The sequence below is a fragment of the Anopheles coustani genome, chromosome 3 (assembly GCF_943734705.1).
Source record: "Anopheles coustani chromosome 3, idAnoCousDA_361_x.2, whole genome shotgun sequence".
Taxonomy (NCBI): domain Eukaryota; kingdom Metazoa; phylum Arthropoda; class Insecta; order Diptera; family Culicidae; genus Anopheles; species Anopheles coustani.
The window spans coordinates 89,297,469-89,322,222 of record NC_071288.1 but is presented as its reverse complement, the minus strand read 5'-3'; the positions used below and the strand labels follow the sequence as shown (position 1 = coordinate 89,322,222).

At 43.6% G+C, this 24,754-nt stretch overlaps 2 protein-coding genes across 2 annotated transcripts in view; both read left to right on the top strand.

The window, feature by feature from the left end:
• The first annotated feature begins 197 nt into the window (after positions 1-197).
• LOC131260883 (synaptosomal-associated protein 29) lies at positions 198-2,500 on the top strand. Its single transcript, XM_058262727.1, has 2 exons — positions 198-619; positions 751-2,500. Exons 1-2 carry the CDS (start codon positions 521-523, stop codon positions 1,858-1,860), a joined length of 1,209 nt encoding a protein of 402 aa, XP_058118710.1. The 5' UTR covers positions 198-520; the 3' UTR covers positions 1,861-2,500.
• An 8,076-nt stretch (positions 2,501-10,576) lies between these two features.
• Positions 10,577-24,754, top strand: part of LOC131259005 (LIM/homeobox protein Lhx5) — a 38,140-nt gene continuing 23,962 nt past the window's right edge. The window contains exons 1-3 of the mRNA XM_058260412.1: positions 10,577-10,619; positions 14,312-14,507; positions 17,260-17,474. Of these exons, the coding sequence (XP_058116395.1) occupies positions 10,577-10,619; positions 14,312-14,507; positions 17,260-17,474 (454 nt within the window). The remainder of the gene's footprint in view (positions 10,620-14,311; positions 14,508-17,259; positions 17,475-24,754) is intronic.

Here is a 24,754-nt window from a genome sequence, read left to right as displayed (position 1 = left end):
AAGTTCTGTATAAGGTAAAAGCAATTTAACTTTTTTTAAGGGTAAAACGAAACGATTGACCTATTTTTCCAAAGAAGAATTTAGTCTTTGTTGCTGGCCATTTGATTTGAGAACCACCCTGTAAAGCACATCTTTTCTAAATAACCTTGTGCATGTCATTCGGAAAAGACAGCGAGTGACAAGAAGCGAAGAAAAAAATACACACATCACACCCCCAAAGTATCGTCTGAGATTTGAGGACATTTATTGCTAGAGTAAACGTAAAACAGAAAAGATTTACATCTAGGCAAATACAGAATTCAAAGTGCAAAGTACACCCTGCGCCAAGGCAAATAGGAATTGCTGCTCGCACGTTCCAGCGTTCGTCATCGGATTTCCATTATCGACTGTTCCGCGTACCTTGTAGCGTGAAAGAGAGCTACCATTGCAGCATTCCAACAGCAGTGGTGGAGGAGAAAGGACTTCAGCACAGCAATTATCCACGGTATCGGCGGTACGGGCCTGGTGCGGTGATACGGTAATGTCCGGCCATCAATACGTACCGAACCCAGCGAACCTGTTCACGGACGATGACGACATTGACGATGAGATGTTCCTCCGGAACACCCCCCGTCGTGGCGTAAGTAGAAGATGGAAGAAAACAAAGGAGCTGAGTCAATGCATGGCAGCAACAGTGTGTCATTATCGAATGTTGCTTACTCATTGATAGTGCTGATAAATACAATTTCCCTGTTGTTGCTTCGTTTTTAGGACGCTTATCTACCCGGCGAGGACAAGTACGGAGTGTCGAAGGTGAGCGGGACGGCGTACACCCGTCCAGATGTGCTCGGACCGACGGTCGGTTTTGACGTGTCCGGTGGGCTTGCGTACGCTGGGAGCAGTGGAAGCGGGGGTGGCGGAAGTGTCATTAGCGTGGGACCAGGCGGGTACGTGATGGACATGCCGGCGGCAGCAGCGTACGGCGGCTATGGTGGCGGTGTTCCTAGTAAACCTTTGGCGTACGGCAGCTCGGGAACCGTGTACTCCAGCCTCGGTCCCGATTCGGCCGGTGCCGTGGACGATGAGATTGCACTGCAGCGGCAAACTTTCGAGCAGAGGCGCCGAGAGCTGGAGGAAAGCACGCTCCTTACGTCCCAGCGGTGCCTGGGGGTTTTGCGCGAGACGGAGCAGGTAGGCATTGCGACGGCCGAGGAACTGCACCGGCAGCGGGAGCAGCTGGAAAAGACCAAGAAGCAGCTGGACGAAATCAACAACTCGCTCCGGTTCAGCCAGAAGCATCTGAACAGCTTGAAAAGTGTTTTCGGTGGGCTGAAGAACTATCTCTCGGGGCGAATGGTGGCGGGAGCAGGCGGTGGCGCTGGCAGCAGCGGCGGGCCCGCTGCAGGTGGCGTCGTGGCGCAAGGTGGAATACCCCGTCAGAACATATCATCCCCGACGCCAACGGAAGAAGATGATCTCTATCCGAACCCGCAGGACTATCGCATCGCGGATCCGTACTGGACGGCGGATCAGTCCCCGGTGCCGCCGCCGTCGCAAGTTTCCGGGGACTATCAGCACCATCATCCTCACCATCCACACCACCACTCACAGCAGCATCTGCGTCAGCAGCAACAGCAGCAACAGCAGCAGCAGCAGCAACAGTTAGCAAATGGCAGCGGCGGAGGCTTCAGCCATCAGCTGGACCAAAACCTGGATGAAATGCGAGGTAATCTGTCGCGCCTGAAGAATTTGGCTTTGGATTTGAATCAGGAAATCGACAGCCAGAACGATCTGATCGACGACATCTCGGATCGGGTGGAGGATGTGGACGTCAAGATCGGCAAGCAGAACAAGGACATGAACCGACTGTTGCGGAAGTAATCGGAACCACATCGTATGTGAGTTTAATTTTTGCTTGTGAAATGATCGACCACCCGAGAGGAGATTTTGGGAGCTGATCGTTCAAATTTAATTGTTGAAAAAGGGCTACTAGATGTGTATTCTGTGTACAGTATTTTCATCGGAAGTGCAATCGCATCTACAGCAAAAAATGAACAAACGGAAGGAACTGTACGGATCTGAGTTTGCCATGAGGTAACGACGGTGACGGGATGAAATTGTTATTGTTGCCAACGTTGCTACAGGTATCGGACGTAATTTGAAGGGTAGAAGAAAAGATGGCTGTTATGTTTTCCTAGGGTGATGTTTGCTTTTTTATTACGTTTTTTTAGTAGAATCATCTCGAACGATGTCGGAATGTTTAAATTTAAGTTAAGATTTAAGTTCCTAGTTTCTTACTCCTATGTCTCGTAGAGCACTTCTCGTGCACGGTGCATCTTAGGCACGAATTTTTTCGACCACTTAGCGATAGGGAGAGAAGAAGACCATAAAAAATGAAGAAGAAAGGAAAACTAACGAACAAAAAACAAAAGACGTTACAAGTATATTCTAATCATATTGCATGAAAATTATACACAACAAAATATATCTACATCGCAAGAAAAAAAACCAAAAAACCAAACAAATGGCAACGTAAAATCCATACGAATATTTTACTATCTTGATAGATGTAAATAATCAGCTGGTGTTGGGGAGCGGGGAGGCCACCAGGGTAGAAAAACAGGAAGGAACAAACGAGAATTGAAGCCGAATGAAGGTTCAACTACAGAAAGCTACATCGTCATATGCCAACGATTTGACTGCGGAACTGACCATGCTGTTCGAGTTTCTGACCCTCTCCTTTACAGAACGCTCTTGTCTAACTCCTGCGACGAACGGAAGATCGTACAGAATGTTACAAAAGCGCCGTACACCGATCAACCCGTTGGTTAACTCCGTTCTAAATGTGCTGGAAACCTAAGAAATAGCCACTGTCTGACTCACTAGAATGCAGATGCTTATATACGAATGATCCAATTATCCTACTAAATAGAAGAGCAACAGCGTGAATTCCAGCCACTCTTTCCAATCTCTTTTCTACACCACAATAAAAACAAATGAGAATAGACGAGAGAAACAAAAAAAATACACAACCACACGATGATAATATTGTTAGATAATCCGATTGAAATGGTAATGATAGATGAGAAATGAAGTAAAATAAAATAAAGTGTAAAACAATACAAACAGAAAAATATTACAAAGTAAAATTTACACGGACGGAATTAGATAGAATGCAACAGCTGACACAGGTGTCGGCACTTTAGCTTTAGCCAGAATCAGGTTGAAAAAGAAGCAAACACACAAAGTAATGCATCACAAAGTATCACTCAACAAATCATATACAAAACAAATAAATTAATAAATGAAAAAACAAATCATATATTTGTAAGGGTGCGTAGTTGATCGTCATAAAAGGGTGTTCGAACACCGGAGCGAACACCGGAAGCCATGACACGAAGCAACCGAATGGAATCAGTTGGTAATCATGGGTGGGAAGCAGGCCAGCAGAAGCGCAGAAACGTTCGGCAAGGGCAACGCTCAACTAATACCACTCATCCCTCAACACTGGATTGTTTAGCAATAATTATTACAATTATTACGATTATTATTACCGGGTACCGGGTGGCCGAGACAGAGGGCGTAAAGGCACGAACGGGAAAAGAAAACATCGTTTACCGATATATTTGAATAAAGGAGAAACCGTTACAATTTAGCCAGAGGAGAAATTCACACTTACGGTGTTGTGTGTTTTGATTTAGTGTGGAATAGTGGGGATTACATAATTTTCAATTTACTAACCGTTCGCAGGAAACAACAAATATTTAAATTGAATTTTTAGCAAACATATGTTGGTCTCGGAAATATTTATGTTTATCAGCCGCTCTAAACAAAATACAAAATTTCAATTATTTTACGAGGGCTAGAAGAAATTGCTTGAGTTTAGGAAATACTTTGTAGTTTTTACATCTTTCCATAAGGGCTTTTTCAGAAAAATACGTAAAAGAGATGCTACTCTTCAGCAAACTACTTTGCAGTATCGTTTTGTTTGAATTTCCTGAGAATAAGATTATCTTAAGTATGGTTTTCTTATGTAAATCATTCAATTAATTCAACAAATAATCCGCAAGTTGAATTTGCACGCATGATATCACGTATTGGGATTCGGATTCGAAGATCCGGATCTAGAACCGGATTTGAATAGACAAATTCGAATCCCTACAAAGATTTGATTTACCCACCACTAGCATGATAAGTGTTCGGCGTTACACAGCGTTACGTTGCGCAGTGTGGGATGCAAAATAGATTTTGGACGTTGCTCTATTCGATTTTGAGTTAATACTAAGTACATAATTTATGGAATTTTTGTGAAATAGCGCATGGTGGGGTCAGTAATCTTTATGGAGTCAAAATATCCTGCAGGACAAGCGATTTCCATGCATTCGGAAATTATGAGTGGCAAAACTTCTAGTGGCTTCTAGTTTTGCCAGGCTACTTCTGCTTAACTTATTCTATCGAGCGACTTATGAAAAATTCATATGCCCACAAATTTAAATTTTATTAGTTTGACTAATCTGATTATTGGTCTAATTTTATCTTAGCTGATACTGAAGTTGTTAGCTAAGGTTTCGAAAAATAAATTTGTTTCATGTATTATTTAAAAGTATGGAGACGATTTCTTGAATTTTGTATTCCTCAATGAAATGTTTCTTTACGAATTCTGTTTTGCATAATATGACAAGCTCCAAACAAGAATCATATTAAACCATCAGAACATCAACCGATCGTACGTGTGCTTGTCTCAGATTTTTCAGCTTAACCCGGTTTAATGTTGTCCCTTCTCGTTTACGATGTTGACTTTTTCCTCGGCAGTTTCTTTTTTTTCTTCTAACGAGACCATTCCCGTATCCCAACGCTCTGTTGCCGAATGCGGCCATTCTTCGGCTCACGAGCTGTCTGTTTAATAATTTCATGGTTGTGATCTTTTGATTAATTGAGCACAATTATCACCGGCATTCGAGTGTTGCCCAGTTCTTTTCTTTTTTGCTGGTCCCGAATGATTCCTTCTGAGCCTTGCTTCGTTTCGTTAGGATTCCGATTCGTGGTTGGCTTGGCGTAGCTTCCGTTCGGATACGCATATGGATGACTTTTCTTCCTTCTCCGCCTTCCGTCTCCACCTTTTCCAGAGGTGGCCATATGGAAAAATTGAGCTCACGGCGAGGTTGACTTTACGCCCACGGTTGCGTGTCACTTGCTACGTCTTCATTCTGTGTTCACCTGCTCTCCCTCTCTCTCTCCATTCATACTTATATCTTTATCCAATTTTTCCCCATTTTCGGTTATGCTTCCGGTGGAAATGGCCAATGTGGAACGTAATTTTACGCACATGTGCGCCTCGGGTCACCGCCCGACGTGGATGATCTGTTGCTGGCGACATCGTCGGGTCCCAGTTCAACGCGCGCGCTTCGATGGGATTCCTTCCGCTGCCGCTGCTGCTGCTGATGACGATGATGATGATGGTGCTGATGATGCTGTGTCGTTGCTGACGGGGCATGTAATTGACAGTAAGCGCGAAGCAAAGCGACGAAATATTCCCTAGTAACTTAATTTCATAGATCCATAGATCGCGCAGTTACGCAGGTGGAGGGAAATTGGAAATGAAGCGCTGAGAGTATGACCGTTTTCCGACGAAATGTCAAATTTTCTCATCAGCGATGAAATATGAACCGCAACGAGGACGAGGAAAATTCCACCGACACCGACTTTTTCTTCCCTCGTAAATTCTTTGATGTGGTTCCGTTTCGGTTATGAATTGTCGTTAGAGATTTATATCGGTGTTTTTTTTCGTTGCTCGCAATCCGAAACAAATTGAAGACTCTTGTTAATGTGCTCTGTTACCGTCGAGCACGTGTAATTATGATTTGTCGTCCGTTTGTTTTCCCCATTCCTCCATAGTTTATCTATCCTTTCTTGAAAATTAAACTCCCTGAGAAGGATATTTTGAAAATGGGTCAAAAAAGAAGCTTTAAAAGAGACATAGAGGGAAAAATTAACTTCTTCACCGTAGATTGGAGTTTGATTGAGATCAATTGATTTCATCTTTTTACATCGTAAAATGAAGAATATACAGGTTATACTTTTCTACATGGTTAAAATGTTTTCTTCTGAAGTTATTTGATATTTTTTGAATGAATTTATTGTTGACGTTGTTTTACATCCCTTACCCCAATCAAAAACCGTTAACATTACCATTTACTTTAAGTTCTACACTGCGTCTGCTTAGCGAATGTGCAACTTTTGTTCACGAGAAGAGTTATTTTAAAGTTAAAATCTCCACCAGCTTGAAGTGGATGACTTTTAGACGTAAACCTCTTGGACAAATAAGGAAATAATCCCCATATCTATATTGTCTGATCGGGATCAAGTCGGTCCAAGCAATGATTTTCCCTTCGAGTAAGCAAGGTTTAAAACATCTGTAATTTTTTCAATCAATTTCAATCTGTTGACACCTTTGCTTGTGTCTGTAACTTTTTTTGGACAAGAAGAAGCAAAGGTAAAATTGATCCCCCTAATTTCCCTTTGGAACAGGTTAACAATTACATTACCAAGAAATTTAAAATGATGGGCAAAGAAAACACTACTAACAATGGTATAAAGGAAAAACCCTACTAACGAACGAAAACGCTTTTAGGACGAATCGGTTTGCTCCGTAATTCCTTAATTGTAGGTTGCACGAACCATTACCAGACTTTGAAGGGAAGGACTTTTTTCAACCGGCCGACAAGCTCGACTCGAGTAGCAAAGTAGAGATAAATAAGACAAAATGGCAGCTCGTTGTTTGTAGACGCGTTGTTTTCCTTACTTGTAACTTTTTTCCCGTTTCAGCTCGCTCTTCATTCCTCTGCCAGTGAATTATGCAAATTTCTGCATTCACAAATTTGTGTTCACCTTCCGCTCTTCCATCCGAAGCCGAAGTCCTGGTGATATCCCTCCAGCCGGTCCCCTCCCAGCCGGCCGACCCACAGCGCGAGTGTGCACACATTAGCGATTATTAATTGGTATTTAAACGGAACGATTTAGACATGCCGAAACGGCTCTTTTAATGACTCTTTTCCATCCTTCTCTAGCTCGCTATCGTCCTTTTTCCCCGTTTCACTCGCACCCACGGAAACTGCGACTGAGCTTTTACTCGGTTAAATTTCCTCCTCGATAAAGCTGAACCCGGTTATGTTTGGCGAGCTTTAACTGTGTTCTCACATTTTCAGTTGATTTTCGTCCTGTGACTGTGGGAAGGGGCTGAGGGTGTTGTTGTTCCGTTTTCCGAAGCCGTTGTCGCGCACTTTAATGTGTTTGAATGTTCTGTATTAAATTAAAGTGTTCTGCACGCTTTTCCCATGGCAGAGAATGGTCTCGTTTGTTTTGTTTTTTTTTTTTTTGATAGATTTCAATCTACAAACGATCTTATCCAATGTTGTGTGAGATTGAATGGCTTTATCTGCTTTCGTTTTAGTTGCAGTGTTTTTGTTTTGTACTGTTCGGGTTATTTCAAATGCCGTGTAATTATTTAACTTTCAAATTGAGTTGTTTGTTTGTTTGTTGCGTTTAAGAAATATCCTTTCATGTTCCTTAGCTTTTATAAACACATTACGCATACACTTTATTTAAAACTAGCATCGGAATGTTTAAGCGATCCGGTGTAAAACAACTTATTAAAAGGAATTTTTACTTAAACTGTATAGAATTGGTTAAATTTATCATATATTAAAAGGCGATTACAACTCCCCCACCGTATTATGTAGTGCAGTAATATACTTAATTAGTAATTTTTATGTCCGGTACGCACCAGAACGACCCCCTCTCTTTAATAGCCGTTACGAATGGTTGTCGTACCAATGTCCATGTCCTTTCGCATCCGAATGCCGACAAATATTTTATGAAGCTTTAAGCGCCATCCCTGTCGTCACATTTAAAATGCACACTGGTCGTCTGGGCTCGGGGTGTTGATATTTGGTGCTTACGTGAAATGGGCAATAAAGAAGGACACTACAATGGGCTACACGAAGTAGCAAAGTAAATCTGCTTCCCCTCGGAACGTATCGATTTCCAGTGTTTCCCGCTTTCGGATCAAACCCATTTATATACTCCGTTTTTCCACTTAACTGGCGGCGAATAATCGGCCGGCCTTTTCAAGGGCACCCCGTACGAAACGACCGAACAACAATTCATTCACAATAAAAATCACACACACACACACACTCACACAACGTGCAACTTTGCCCGGCAACAGACAGGACAAAGCGGCGTCTGGGGCCGGCTGTTGGAAAGAAACTTTTCCCATCGCCCACGGTCCAAGAAAAGTGTGTCGCCAGCGCCACGGCTTCGGGCTCGTTGGGTCATAAATAATCGAAAATACGCAATAATTAATGCATCATCCTTAAATTGCACACGCATTCGTCGTCGTCGTCGTGTTCGTCGTAGACGGCGTCGTTGTCGTTTTTGCCACCAAAAGAAAAAGGAACACCCAAAACACCACCAACTGGAGCGATCTGTCTCTGGGAGGAAAAGTTTCCACAGTCCGGAACGGCTGTGCTGAATGGCTTTGGGGGATGGAAAACTCGGCCGAAGGAACTTTTTCCCGCCCCCCCACGATGTTTGGGAAAAACGAAGGAAAAGGAAGAATCGCTGGGTTGGAAAATCAAAGTTCACTGGATCAATGGTGTTTGTGTTTGCTTGCGCCGGACCTTTTTTCCCGACCCATACGAGCCCGTCCTTGTATGTGTGCCTATGATTCCTCTTTTACGGTTCCTCTCAAGTCCACCATTGAGGGGAGTGAAAAAATAAATAAACAAACTGTCCCCATCAGGCACATCCGGTACCGGAGCACCCCCCGTTGGAGGTGTTGGAAAAGGAAAAACCGTAAACCGAAAGAGGAAAATCTATTTCCCTGGCGTGTGCAACAGCTGCTGGGGGTTTCGAGAAAAAGCTAGTAAGGAAGCTCTTTAAAGTTGGACTGTTTGCGGCGCTCGCAGTAAATTAGTTTGTGACTCGCAGGACCAATTTTGTTCAGTTTCGCGACGACATTCGCATCTGCTTTTGTGTGCCATTGGGAAACTGGGCGTGTGTTGGTGTCGGTGGCGTTGGTGTGAGTGACCAACACACTGAACGGAGCGCTTCGATTGGTTCACCAAAACGGCAATTACCGTTTGGGAATCGGTAAATTACCGATTGAAACGGGTTTCGCACGTGCGAAGGACACCGAATCGGTAACGCGATCGTTCACCAATGGCGGAGGCGGAGTTAGTGCACGTTCTCTTTCCCCCGCAGATGGTGTACCTGCTCTCGCACGCTTTTCGAAGGCCGAGAGCCAATCAAATGCCTCGCAACACAGGGTGGCGACCGGACTCTCTGATGTTGCCCTGTGTCACCCTGTAGCTCCCGGTGCGCCGCTGTCGGGATGTCGGAACGGCCAGCAATGTGTCAGTCGACGTTCGTTCACTGTTCAATGCGGTTCGGTGTAGGTAGTGGAGCGTACGGAAGAGCGTGAGATTGCGTGTGAGCGGGTGTGTGCGGTTCTTCGATCTCGTCTTCGAGATCGTCTCGATTTTCCAACGTCAGTGGCCCTTGCGGTGGAGTGGTAGAAGGGGCAAACAAACACAGCGCCTCTGGTTCGGTAACATTTTGGCTTTATTTTCCTGCTCCTGCTGGCCAGTTTTCCGGGCATTGTTTTTCGCGTCTGGTGATTTTGGTGTGCGTCAAATAAAAGGGAAAACCCCGCGAAAGGAGGTTCCGGTGACGTGCCAGTGATAAGAGGAAAGCTGCTCCTTTCCGGGAAAGCTGTGTCTGATGTGGGTGGTTTGTTCCTTTTAACGAAGTTTTGCTTGGAAATCCGGAGAAAAGGAGGATGATCTTCACGCAGGCATCACGAAACAGATCGACAGTAAAACGACGAAACAACACCATCGCTTAGTTTTCCCGGCGCCGATCGGCAAGTGCAGTTCGATTTTCTTTCCCGAGCCGACGGGTTACGTTGCGTGCCTCCCATGGTTTGTGTCTCACAGAATGTGACCAGTTTGTGTGTGATGAAATAAAATCTGAGGAAGAAGAGTGAAAAGAAACAAGTGTGCCATCGGAAAAAAACACCATCGAGGGCAATGTAAACCGAGGAAGTAACAAAGGATAACAGAGTTGAAATCATTATTCGGTGAAAAAATGTCTCTCGTGGAAATGGAAAAATAGTTTACGCGGAAAAGAAGAGTTGAAGCAAACAAGCAACGTGGTGAGAAGTAAGGAAAACCTGGAAAAGGTGATCGAAAGGCTGAAACGCCCAAGGACCTCCTCAGGGTAGGTCGTGGTGGTCGGCTTCTGAGTCGGTGCTTGAGTGACCACGTGCGTTGAACGTAAACACACACACATACTCACGCACGCACAGCACCGTCTTCCGGCGACGGCGTACGGGGAAAAGCCGGGGACGAGTCACGCGGTGCGACGGCGTGACGGCGGGACGAGACGGATCGAGGCTTCGGCGCGGTCAGTGAAAACGGATTTCAAAATTTTAACGGAAACCACCAAAACGCCCCCACGGGCAGTCGCGCTGGCGTCCTTTCTCGGGGACAGTTTCGCAGCAATCGGTGCCCGGGCACCGCCGGCGAAGGACCTGATGGCGTTCGGTTCGGTACTGCAGCACAATCAGCACAATATCGGTTCGTTCTGGTTTTATCACTCCCTCTAATTTGCTTCCCAATGTTAGTTATCTAATGTAAACTACCTCAAATCAAGTGATCAGATGTCGTTCGGTGGAATACTTTTCATTCACTGTAGGATAATTTAAAATGTAAAATTAACGTCTTCATATTGCAATAATAAAGTGTTAGAAAAACGTTTTAAGTAACCATGAAAAAGAAATCCTTCTATTATGCATCACAAACCACTATTGATTAATCTTTTATACTAAACACAATGTTCTAAATGTTTCTTCACTTGAACTTCTTCATCAATTATTAATATGAGTTGGAGGATGAAGCAGGATGTTACAAGAGATGATAAAAGGTATCAGAATCAAAATCAAAAGAGGAAACAAGGTTTGAATTTCTTAAAAGTTGAAACATAATCGCTCAGAATTTAAACCTCAAATGTTAAGGAAGTGATCTTAAAACATAAACATTATAACTACAAATATATTTGTTTCGCCTTTACACTTACTTTGACACATAAATAGTCACCCGTCGTTAAAATTAGGAAGTTTTGAAGCAAAGTTAAATACTTTAACTTAAAAACAATGAGAAAGAGTGACATTTCTATACATTTTTCTTCTTTTAAATTGGTTAACTACCAAAGGAAACTCTATGGTGTGGAGGTGAAGTTCAAGTAAAATTAATGATAACATTACTTCTGAGCTGTAAACTTGATAATTTTTTTTTAGTAGGAATCATTGTACTGTTTTTCGATGATTGAATTCAGAAAAGAAACATTTTTCGTTTCTTTTACTGTGACGGATTCCTATTTCTATTTAAAAAATTATAAATAGTATAGGCTTCAGTTAAGTGTTTATCACTGACATCGTGTGAAAAATAGGTCACTTTTGCAAATAGTGAATCGAATAATCCCCTACCAAATTGAAAACACCATATCAAAACTAAGATAGTTCGTTTCGGAAATGCTCTTAATAGATAGTGTTTGATTATTTATCACCCTGAGGGTAATGGAAGCACTAATTGAAGTGATGGTTATGGCATAAAACAAAAACCGGCTCCCAAAGTTGTGTCCTTCCAAAAACCCGACCGCCTTGTCCAATTACCTGGATGCAAACGTTGATGGATCCGCCAACGGAACGGACAACAACAACACACGGACAGTACAAACAGTACGCTCGATTAGATCGGAAACATCCCGTCCGAAGCCCGCGATGGTACGGGTTGGACACGGCGTCTTCGAAAGTGATAACGATAGTCATTTGCTTGTGCAATGTCTCGGAATGAAATGTATGTCCGAAGGATTGTCCTTTGCGTTGCTCCGCTCCCGAGTCCTAAGTAAACGGAACGCAATGAGTCGGAAGGAGGACGATTTGCAACGTAAACGCAAATCAAGACTAGGGATACGGTAATTAGCATATCTAATTTGAAATGAAGGGCCTTTGAGCATTTCGGACATTATTTTAGCATGTTTTCATTTGGTGATTTTGTGGAAGTAGTTAGTAAAAATTACTCCAGACATTTCGGCTGAGGGAATTCGGCAATGCTTGGATGACGGAAGCTGTGGCCATCTTTCGGTTCATTCAAAGAGTACGTTTCGCAATTGTTATTCCAAAGAACACAGCGCCATTTTCTCACCACGGATGCAATATTCGCACGCCATAGGCCACCGTGTTGTCGTATCGGATTTCGAGGTGCTTGGCAAAACAAACCGCACGTCAACGAGGGACACGAGAAGGATCAAATCAACACCAGCACATCAAAAAACCGCCGCTTTTTCCCTACCAAAATTCACCGGCAAAGGGGATCGTTTTCCTTACCCGACACCATCCGAAGGGCCACTTTCCGAATCCGAGTGGCTGTAAAAACAACCTGGTGCGCTTCCTTTGGCACCGCTTCCGAGGCCCCTTTGGTAGCTGTAAGTACGGATTCCGGTAACCGATATCGTCGTCCTGGAAAAACAAGCCGGGTAACCCGGCCACCGAAGGAAACACATTCCCGTGCGGCATTTGATGTGCGCAAATCCGTAACGCATGTGTGAAAATGCACGTTTTTTCCCGTGGTGTGTATAACGTACGGTCACGAGGGAAAACAATCTCCTCGAAAGTCCGCCAATCGGGGCGCGCACGCTGAAACATGATCCTTTTGTGGTTCCGTGCTTTTTTTGGCGGGATGCGCAAATCGAAACGGGAAGGTCCTTGGCGGAGGACCGCACGACGGGAGGGAAAGAGTGAGAGAAAAAAAAATAGAGGGGAAAACGAGAAGGCCCGAACAGCAATTGGCGATCGCATTTGTGGCTTGTCAAAACAAAAGTCAAAATTGCGTTGCCTGATGACGGTTGGCAGCTTTTCGGTGGTTTGTTTTGCTGTGGACACGGATTCGGCTGATCTTTATATTCCCTCGGTTCAGCATCGGACTGGCTCCATGTGTCTTTTTTTTCCTAAATCGCATTATTTTGATTGCGTATGCCCTGGTACTAAGTAAATACTGTTGCCTTTAAGGTAGGGTTTTCAGTTCACATACCTTTCTTGTTTTAAAATAAGTCTATGAACCGTTTCTGGTAGAAAAGTCCAAACAAATCATTCCAACGGGGATGGTATTTTGTTGTTAAAAGATAAAAAAACCATAGGAAAAGCAAAACTACAAAGGAAGGCATTTAAAAGATACTGTAGGTAGAAGTAAATAAAGCTTAGTATACTACTAATTTCCTAACCACAGAAATATGTCACTTGTAAACTAATTTTCTAATAGTAACATTAGTGCAGGAAAAATAAGTCATGACAAAGTATAAGCAAAAAAATAATCGGCTTTTGAAACAAACTAGTAAAACATATTTAACACAAACTGAAAAGGACACTAAAAAAGTGTTTAATAAAATCACCAACCTATCATAAATGTCTTTAAAATAAGAATATCAAGTTTTATCAAAGTGGTTTAACCGTAATACAAATTCGCATGATAATAACCGTATTTAGAAGTGAAGAAATGATCAAGAAAAAAATATATGACCATTTGGCAACATTACAGAATTGGTTTTATTTTATAATTTGGCTATGATGTAAACAAAAAATTTCGATCTGTTGTAAGGTTGACAAAATATTACGAATAGGCTAGTTGCTGTTTAATATAACAAGAGAATTTGTCCTTAAAAATTACACAGAGCATCTATTCTTCTACTTCATTGTTCTTTTAAACTTCATCTTTTTTACAACTTCGTAAATACCATTGACTAACTATTCCAATATTTAGTGTTACGCGTTTCTGGAATACGTAAGAAGACGAAAATTGGATCCTGGCGAAAGGAAATTCATTTAAAAATGTTAAACCCAAACAGTAACAATTTTAGTTTAGGTTAGAAATCAAGTAGGTGAAAATTGAAGATGAAAAATTGAAGCAAAAGGCTTTAAGTATCATTTACCAAACCAGGAAAGTTGTTAGTAAATCTTAGAAACGTAAAAAACCCACCTGTTTTTATTTTTTTATGAAACATCATAGGAAACTTTAAAAACACCCCTATTGACAGCGTAATAATTTTGCATTAGTATTCATTCGTCCTTCCCCGAAAGGAAATGAAATAAATTGCTTGCATGTGATGTGCAACAAGAAGTTATTAATGGGACTTCCGATGGTCGTCCTACGAAAGCGTCCCCCGCGTCCCGATGTGTCCCATTTCACCGTTTTTCGTTCCCCTTCCCCCAACGCAGGTCGCGGCGAGCCACCGTCCGGACTGGGCGATCCGTGCGCCGGCTGCAACAAGCCGATCCTGGACAAGTTCCTGCTGAACGTGCTGGAGCGGGGCTGGCATGCGGCGTGCGTCCGGTGCTGCGAGTGTCACCAACCGCTGGCGGACAAATGCTTCAGCCGGGAGTCGAAGCTGTACTGCCGGAACGACTTCTTCAGGTGAGTGAGGGGAGCTGGGTAAAGCTGATCGATCGAGTCGCGGACGGGAGCGCCCCGGGGGGGCCCCGAGAGGGCGGCTACCGGAAGGCGCAAAATCATGGTTTTCGGGGCACCCCGAATTCAGCTCGGGGAGTGGCCGCCGAGTGGTGCAGGGCTATGATTTACATACAATAACCGCCATTTAAACGGTAGGCAAAACAGACCCGCCCGACTTCGGGGCGTCATAGCCGCGAGGCTGGAGGGAAGCGAACGCACGAAAATAAATGAAAAAATAAACGAAATTTATGCGAACCGAACGGGCTTAAAGCCACGAGAAGGTGGAGGTGGAAAATTGGCCTTCTTTTCGGGCCTTGTTTTGGTTCCAGCCAACACTCGAAAAAGCTACGCGAGAAAATAAAAGAATTATAATTATCATCTCGCGTTGTTGATGATGGTGGAGGGGTTTTTCCGTCGGCAAATTTATCTTTTCTCATCCCTTTTTACTTTTCGGGTGGTAGAGGGAAACAAAAGTGAGAGAAGAATGGAAAAATGGGAAAGAAAATCGTGCTCCAAAGCATGATAGTGGAAGTAGTTTGAAGATCTCTTTTGTAGAAGCTCGAAACGCACTGTGTGTGTTCGTTGTGATCGAAGGAGGCGTCCTTTGAAGAAAAACACCGAAAAAACAAAAGCCCCATCTCCGGTTTGTGCCCTCGGTAACCTCGGGGAAAAGTGCCCCAAACCACGAAAGTGCACCGAAAGCCGGTAACGCCTCGATTTCGTTGCGTTACAACCCATTTATATTCGCTGATTTTTACCCGGTTTTTTTTCCCATCGAAATTGTCTCAAATTGATCCTTGCGGACATATTTAGTCCCGGTGAAGACCCACCCGGTGCAGACGGGCCATTTTGAGTCCCTTTAACTCAACCTCCCCCCCTCGGTTTTGCCTTTTCGTTGGGAGATCCCGGTTCCGAGATTGATCGTCTTCCGGCTGCTGCACCCGCTTCTGCCTCCGGCTGATTGTTTTCTGTGAGTTTGAGTTTCGGGTGCGTCCTGACACAACTCAACTCTCCATCACGGAGGTGTTTTGGCTCGGAGGAACCCGGACCCGGCGGTGGACAAGATTCATTGGGTGCGATTTTTCTTCCACTCTCGACGAGGAGAGGAGTTCAATCATCAGTCTCGTTTTCGTCCTCCGCAACGAATGGAGTTTGTTGGAGTGGAGGCTTCCTCTGCGCTGCGTTCAATTTGGTGGCGAGCAAATGCGGCAGCAAACATTACTACACTCCACGGCCGGAGGTCACATTCAATCATCGTCTTTCCACCCGGGTATCCTCCCGTGAGCCTTGGAAAGTGATCGATAGACGGACGGGGAGACCGTTCATCCTCCTCCACTGATGAGCGACCATTGTTGCGACGGAAGGATCACTTGCGAACAGTTTTTTGGTAGAGGCAGCTTCCTTCAAACCTTCGATCATTTGGTTTTGTTTTGAATAATTCGATTACAGCTCCTTGCGGCCGTTTTTTTGGCAAGAGTTAAAGGTTCGAGTACCAAAAGTACAGCAGGGGGTCAATTGGTGTTAACCCTTCCCCGGCCGACATTTTAAGCCAAATTGGACCAGAGATTGGTCGGGAGATAATTTTTTAATGAAATCTGAACAGCTCGAGTCTTATCAGTCGGGCGTTCCTTGAACGGCACAATTAACAGGATTGTTAGATTTGTTTCTTTCCTTTTCTCCTTAATCAGGCAATTTATATTATCTATTTTATTTTTAATTTAGGGTTTTACTGAAATTAACTGAGAACAGTTTTTAATGTTAGGCTGTGAATGTTTTTTACTTGTATCTAGTAAAACTCACAATTGAATAGGCTGAGAGAAACCAAAAGGTCAAAAATGTTTGATATCAGGTTTCAGGTTCTTCACTCACAAACAGAAATAAAACTACTGGTATTTTGTTCAGTTTTATATATTTTTTACGGCTTTCGAAAACCTTTAATGTTCCTTCATCTTCAATACACTTTTCGCTATCACAGACTTCTCAAAACTGGAGAATAACTATTATATGTCATATGAATAATTTTGAGGATTGGCTTTAAAGCCGGCGGAGCCACCTTTATATCATTCTTTTAGAGAATATACGGCGGAACTTGAAAAGAGTAATTTGAATAATAGAAAAGTTTCCATTAAGTGGAACTTTCTGTTAGAAATGGTAATTTTTTCTTGCAGAATTGCAGAAAAATGATTAATTCGATTTCTCAAGAATCGATTTTTAGATATTCTAGAACTTTTATCTTAAGTTTTCAAAGTTGAAGGCTCACCAAATTTAGTTTGTTTTTCATAACAATAAGAACAAATTACGCGATAAACTCGATTGAAAACTATCGGTAATAAAGTATTAGATGGTTTAAGACTAAAACATGACTTAAACCAGATGCTGTTCTTAGTTTAGACGTTGTACAAAATAAAAAAAACGAACAGCTGTTGGATAATGATAGCAAACGGATAATTTTGGCAGAAATATGAAAACATTTTCGCTAAACTTAGTAGAAGTCTGCAAAACAAAAATGAACGGTCATAAAAATGGCCAACTTAAGCCCAAAAGAAGAATGATGGCCACCGTGGGTAATCTTTGCGAAGAACTTTTCCAGTAACTCGCCTGTATTCACCTGAAGACAGGTATTGATGGTCGATGCTATATTTTCCCATACACTAACATTGTTCTCATTCTCTCGCTCTCTTTCTCTCTCTCCCTTCTCTCCTTCTGTCACTTTTAGGCGCTACGGTACGAAGTGCAGCGGGTGCGGGCAGGGCATTGCGCCATCGGATCTGGTGCGGAAGCCGCGCGACAAGGTGTTCCACCTGAACTGCTTCACGTGCTGCATTTGCCGGAAGCAGATCAGCACCGGCGAGCAGCTGTACGTGCTGGACGACAATAAGTTCATCTGCAAGGACGACTACATCCTCGGCAAAGGACCCCACCCGATGACAGGTATGTGTCACTTTCTCCGTGGGAGGTGGGGGGAAAGATGAGGGACAGGGATAAGGATTGAGCCGTATCTGAAGAAATCCATCTTGACGTTTGTTGTTGAGAAAATCGATTTTCCGTCGACGCCGACGCCACGGGGCGAACAAAAGTTGGGAAAAGTTCCCGCAAGTGGACACGGCGAGAGGGTGGTTTGGGGAAGGCTCAAGAACACACACACACACACATATACATAAACGTGCTCGAAAACAACGTGCGCTCCATTTTGGGGTTTTTCGTTGTGTCGCATGCTCGACCCGTCCTTCGAGAGACTCCATCTTGCAAAACCATGCGCTCCGCTTTTCCGTACGGTTTTCCGCGTGTTGGTTGGCTGGCGCCGCCCGAAGGGGGAGGGTAGGGGAGCACGCGTCCGGTCGCGGCTTTCCTCATGTGGGAGCATGCGCACCGAAGCGGTGGAAACCGGGCGCTCTCGTTCGTTCCCATCTCGTGTGGGTGGAAAAGCGTCTGGAAAATGGAGCAGTAACGTGTCTTCCGTCTCGTTTTCGTTCTCTTACTTGCGCCAACCGGTCTTTCCCCCCAAACACGTACTTTTCCATGGAAGCCGTAGTCTTCTTTTTATTCTTCCCACCATCCACCGTACACATTGCTTTTGTATTGGTGCGAGAATTGAGTTTTCATCCCGTAACACTGACTTCTTTTGACTTTTTTTCTTACCAGAATTCGTTTCCTTTTTCACAAGAAGATGTACCCGGCCATGATGGTGAAAACGTGCATATTTTCATTTGTTTTTTTCCTGTTAGTGTTTCGTTTTCGTTTTGTCGACGGGAAAAATTGATCCAAAGATCCGACCTTTGATGGAAAAGGCAGCCCGAATGGGAAATTTCCTCGCTTGGTCGGTAATCACGTTCTTTATGGATGACATTTTGGTTTTCCGTCCCCCCCAACAAAAGCGTGGTTTTGATGTGCTTGTCGTTCTTTCTCGTTTTTCCTTTTAAGACAACATTTACACTGATGAAGAAAAAGTCAAGGATTTCAGAGTAAATTTATTTGTTCTTGGCAATAAGAAATGCTCTATTAACTGTAACTAAGTTGACGTCTGTTAACAATTTGTTTGTTGTCTTTTTATGAAGTTTATGTGTTCCCTCTCACTGAAAATTAAAGTTTAGTTTCTATATTCGATATATTTTTGTTGTTAAATAATAGTATTGTTTGTAGAAAAACCTTTTAAACTAAACAGTTCAAATTGATTAATCTTCCATGAATCGTTAGTTTCCTTAGTGTATTTCGTGCAAAGATAAAGTAGAAAAGTTTTCGGATTTAAAAATCCTTTAAATGTTGTACCGTTTCAATTGTCGTATGTTTTACTTTGAACGAAATTGCATTCCCACCATGTTAGAAGAGGTAAACTTTCGGTCCATATCTTACGCTCGCAAGACACCCGACCCCGATGGTGCAGCATTGCAGCCGGGGAAGACATTTTTATGAATTCGGTTCCCCACAGCATCCGCGGATGGCCACCGGGACCGGCACTTAATGGTGCCGTGGAAATGGAAATTTTCTGTCAATAAACAACGCTTCGAAGCATCGTTACTGTACAGTGGGAGGAGGGAGGGGAGGAGGGTGGGTGGCAAGGTATCACCAGTAACGGCTGCATCATAGCTTTTTCTGCACACGATTCGAAACCGGCGTCGTTATGCTGGGCCATTTTTCTCGCAGGAACGCGTCGGGACGGCTTTCGGGGGGAAACATTTCGGCGATAAATTATGTATGCGGAAATGTGTGAGTGCCTGTGTGCGTTTGTATGGCTGGCATGCCACGCTAGGTGGCCGTGGAAAGCATAAAGGCCGCGGACACCGCAGGATACATGGAAGGCAGCCTGGTGGAAAGCAAGAAGGAAAAGGCAAAACACAGTCCAAGCCGCGAGGAAATGGCAGGCAACAATTCTTCTTTTCGTTTGCAATAAATCGATATACAACATTATCGAAGTGCGCGCTTCCTCCCGCCCGTGGTTTTCCTCGCCTCGCGCGATCAGGTGCGAGAAAAAAAAAGTACGGATTTCCGAGGCCACGAACGGGAAACCGGGAACCGAGGAAAACCGGCGAGTGGAACCCAGCGTAAGCTTATGTTTATGAAATAGCCCATATTTCAGTGTGCGAGTATTTTATGCGAATCGTTCGTTGCGTTGGTTTCGTTTTTTGTTTTTGTTTCCTTCTCCCAGTGTGTGAAATTTATTTCACAAACCGACCTCCAGTGCCCGTTTTCCTCCCCCTTTTCCGGTTGGAGCTGTGTCCGCGAAAAGCGCTTTTTTAATGTTTTCCACGTTTTTAACGCGCGTCAAACATCGTGTCGGACAATCCGGGACTTCTAGCCGGGGCGTCGGGTTTTGCTTCTTCCCGATGTTGGCACATTTCGCAAAACCACTGCGCGCGCGCTTGCGTGTGTGTGTGTGCATGTGCATCTTCTTCAGGACCAGCACGTGGAATGCAAATATATTCTTCGGGAAAAGCTTAAAATGGTAATGAGTACAGGGTAATTCAACCACACGAATTGGGAAAAAACCGGGGAGAAGAAACAACATCGTCAAAATAAATGCTGACACGAACCAGGCGGTCGGGCCGGGAGGGAGGATTAGCATATTTAAAGCATAATTTATGCTTCTTTTCAACGGTGTGGTCAAACGCGCCAACTCTGGACATGGGGGAAAAGGTTCACATATACTAAAGAGAAAGAGAAAGAGAGAGGTTTTTGAGGAAAAGAGGAAGGAAGTAAGGGAGGAGGGGGGAGGGGTTGAAGATGGGTGGATTGTTGTTGTTGTCGCGCTTGTCGTTTGCATGTTCGCTACACCGCGCGTTCATATGAGTGTGTGACTTGCATTGTTTTCTTTTCCTTATTCAATGGCGTTTTCCCTCCCCATCGTCGTGCTTTTCACACACCCCACACACCACCCTCCTGAGAGAAGGCTCCCGTCCCGTTTTTATTGTTGCCGCAGGGTGGCTATGTTGTTGTCACTTTAGGCTCCAATCGCGCTCTTCGTTTGTTGGAGTGCGGGCTTGCGAGTGTTTGTCCCGGGCCCTTTTTTCTGCGACAAATGAGTTAAGTGTGGGTTTTTGTTATCCTGTGAGTCCTTTTGTGTGTAGGTGCGGGCGCGCGTCGGATGCCGACAGCGTGTGGACAATAAATCCTTACGCACAATTGTGCGGTACAATTTATCGGTTTCTGTGCATTTGATTTTGCTTTTTATCGCACCCATTTCGGATTCTTTTATTCGTGCTCTGTTCGCGTTTGTTCGCGAAACGGTTAAGGGTTTTTTGTTTGTGAAAAATGGAAGCAAATATTAGAAGGATATCAAACGTTAATCCTTTTATTGCCCAACCGGTCGGATTTAAATCGGATCGCCATATTTCAAGGGCCAGTTAAAGCGAAGTCCTCCCTTTTGGAAGGTTCCACAAATGGATTTAGTTTACGAGGGCATGATTATTTCAGCGAATTCATACGAAAAGAAATAATGAGGAACGAGGCAACAACATCCAGCAGGTCCTTGCAGGTTTATGACTCTATGCTTCCACGATCGGTGCAGTTTCCATGGGTTTTTGAATGTTTTTATTTTTATATGTTCTCCGAATCGAGACTTTGGCGAGTTTTTAGGCTTTGGTATTTTTTTTTCGGTGGTTCTGAGTTTTGCCGTTCCGTTAAACGAGGTTCGTTTTGGTGGCAATTCAATGCAACATAGGTTTTTTTTTATCTTTTCCTCCCTATCTCGTCAACGTGATGCACATGGAACTTGTTTCTGGAGCTTTTTGGTTTCGCGCTTCGCGTTTCGTTAACTTGTGAGCATATTTTAGATGAGAATGCCAAATTTTTACTCAATTCCCGACTCGGAACGATTCTTGCGAACCATCGGAAGCGAAACGTGACGAAGTTTGGAAGAGATAAGGAAAGGGGAGACGGGTGTGCGGGGAGGTTCGAAAAAAGATAAACCAAGGCGAAACCCAAAACGCAGCAGGGGAGCCTCGGCGTGGATTTGGTGATTAGTTTTGTTTATACATTGTTAATGAATGTAACGTTCCGTTTCGTAAGGGGGAGAAGTAATGGAGTGAAAAAAAACCAAAGACAGCAAGAAAAACGCACAAAGTGGTAAAAAATCGAAGCACAAACCCTCCCCCCAAGCGATGGGTTCAATCATCACCACACGGCTCCCTCCCCCCATCCCCTTGAACTGAACTCGTTAAATGAAAAATGAGCGAAAAACGAACCATTACGCCACCACGTGCTATTTTCGCGTTCCCTTTTTTCGGTACGATTTGGTATTGTTTTTGTTTTTTTGGATGTTTTTTCGCCAAAAAAGGGTTAATTTTGGCAACTTTTTGCCCCTTCTGGAATGCACTCGCGCGCTTTGAAGTGTTACGAATGCATTCGAAGAATTTATGTTATTTTAAACGTTTGATGTTTTGGGATTGGTTCGGGTTTTTTTTTGTCTCGGCTTTCAATGTGTTAGCCAATTTGTTTGGAATCTTATCTGGGATAGAATTTAATGTAGATGACTTGTAGGTGTGAGTTGGCCGGCATAGACATTTTTTGTTTTGCACAAATCCTTGTTATAATCCTCCTCTTTATCACATATCATGAAATAAATTCAGAACAAGAAATTGATTCATCTCCGATGGTTTTACATTTTTTTAGCATTTAGAAATTACTTTTAAGTTTAAATTTGTTTTCTATAGCCTTCCAATGATTATACAAATTTTATGAAATATTTTAAATTGAGCTTGGTTTGGTTTAAAAAGACTTAATTAAAAAAGGTTTAGCCTCAAATAAATTAATTTAGATTTCGTTTTATCCCTTCTTGAAAATCATAACTTTATTCGAATCGTTGACTCTTTTTGTTAGAAAATGTAAATTTTAATGTGGAAACCATTCGATTCAACTTAGTGAAAACTTAGTTTTAAACTAAACTTTGGTTTCTTGCATTTCCTCGATTGTAAACATGTGTTTTCTGTTTGGCGACTTCTTTCGGCCAAAAAACAACCTGCCAACCGTGACTAAAGCAATGAAATGAATATCCTAGATTATCATTACCGTTGAAAAAACAATACCTGCCCCTTCGGGAAACCTCCGGGAACGACATTTGCTAACCGAAAGCTGCCTTCGCTTAGGTAAAGCCTTGCTTCCCGGTGGTATCGTGTCGTTTTATTAGCTTAAGGCCCGGATTGCCATTTGCATATTGGATATTGTGTCGTTAAGGCGTCCGGCAAATGCGATCATCCATCCCGGATTGATTTTCCTTTCGCGAGGCCTTTCAGGTTGTGTCGTTTCCTTTTATTTTCCGTAAAAGAACCAGGAATTCGTACTGGGGAAGGGAACAAAGCGTTCGTCAAATTGGCAAAGTGACAAATAAACCTCGTTATTTCCGCAAAAACCCCAAAGAAGTAAGCCGTTTTCGGAACGATTGTCTAACACGTCGCTCGGATACGATTTCGGAAGCAGAATTAGGATGGAAAAGGAAGGTCCAGTACGGAGGGCTAAGCAAACACATCAGCAAACGTTCGGAATCGTTTGACCGATCGGAGAGAAGGGAAACGAAAAACAACGATACCATTTTCCACTGGCCATCAGGACCCGCGCTCCCGATCGTCGACGGAAAGCTAACCAGATTTACATGTGTAAATCTCCGCCAAGACCCAAGGGAAAGGAAAGCCGCCCGAAGGAAAACCTTCGGTGTAGGTGACACAAACGTCTGTTCACACGCTTGCCAAATCCCGGTGGCTAGCTCGGTAATCCAAACCGGGCCGGGATTCCGATACTTTTATCCGTTTAGCATTAGGATCGGCTTTTTCTATTGGCTTTCGGCCGAACCTTGGCAGATTCCGATCCGGGGAGACTTTCTGCTCCGAAAACCGATCGCAACTGACCCTTACCTTTTTGCATCTGCGATGTTCATCGTCCAATTGGCCACTGCTCATTTTTCCCAATTTCGTTTTCCCTTTCTTTCGCCGCACGAAAATCCGCGCCACTGTAAGCGTTCCTTGATCTTTTCCGTTTTCTCCTTCCCATTGTCACCGTCTTGCTTCTCATTCACACTTTCCCTTCGGGGAGGAAGCAAAGGATACCTGCTTCACCCGGCAGAGCCCTTGCTACGTACAGTTTGTCACCATTTTGACTGGGGTTTTCCTTCTTTAGATCCAGCTTTCATTCATTGTCATACGCAGAAGGCTGCTCAACTTCTCGTTCCTTGTTTCTTTTGCATATTGGATGCGTTACTACTTCTCTTTCCATCGGTTGGATTAGCAAACCATGGTTGCTTTGTTATTTTTTCCTCATCGCAGCTTTCCATCCACCTTTTTTTTACCTTCGCAACCGGATCATCTCCTGCTGATCTCATTTCGCATTAGCGAAACGTCAGGCTAATATACTTTTCCTTCTTTTTTCTGCTTGTTCCTGCGCTGCATTCAGTCGCACGCCAATGCCCCCGGGTCTGGCAGGTACGCGGGGGAAAAGGTGGAAAACTCCCTGCCGGCCACACGCACGAATGACTTTCGCCCGGCCCACACGATGCCTGTCCCGAAGCGAAAGTCGATAAGCCACTACCCCAAATGTGCTTAGCGTGTTGATCCCTTTACCGGAGCGGTGGACTCACCGGGAGGGAAGGAGGCAGGCGAGGGGGTTTTTCTTGCGCCCGTGCACCTGCATCCATCCCGGGGTCCCTTGGTCCGATTAGAGGAATGTTTATGCGAGCATTTAGCATACATTATGGACGGTTGCAAGCGTCAACCGTGTTTACCTTCCGACCAAAAGTTCATTAAAATAATCTTCGTTGCCGTTCGGTCGGTAACTTATTTTGGATAGAAGTATTACTTTTCCCATGTGGTAACCTATTTAACGCTTACATAATGGAACCATGTTAATTTTTAGATAAATTTAATTTGAAACTTCATTTTTCAATTGAATTATAATTAAAGTACTTAAAACTTGACAAACATTGCTGTTTGTTTTGATGCAACTGTAATTAACTTTCTTGAAAAGAAAATTCTGTAATCGTTTCCTTTTCAATTATACTTCGTTTGTAGCTAGTGAGAATCAAATTAAAACATTTGGTTTGTTTTCATATTTCACTGCAGCTAATTTGTGTTTTCTTATTCAAGCTGCAAACGATAAAGAGCTACATAAAATGCAACTGTAGCTAGCAGTGCGGTACAACAAAAAAAAAATAGAAAATCAAGGTTGAGGCGGGTCCTTTTGAAGATGTGAAATCGTGTTGCTCTTTCAAATAAAAAGAAAAAAAAAACCCA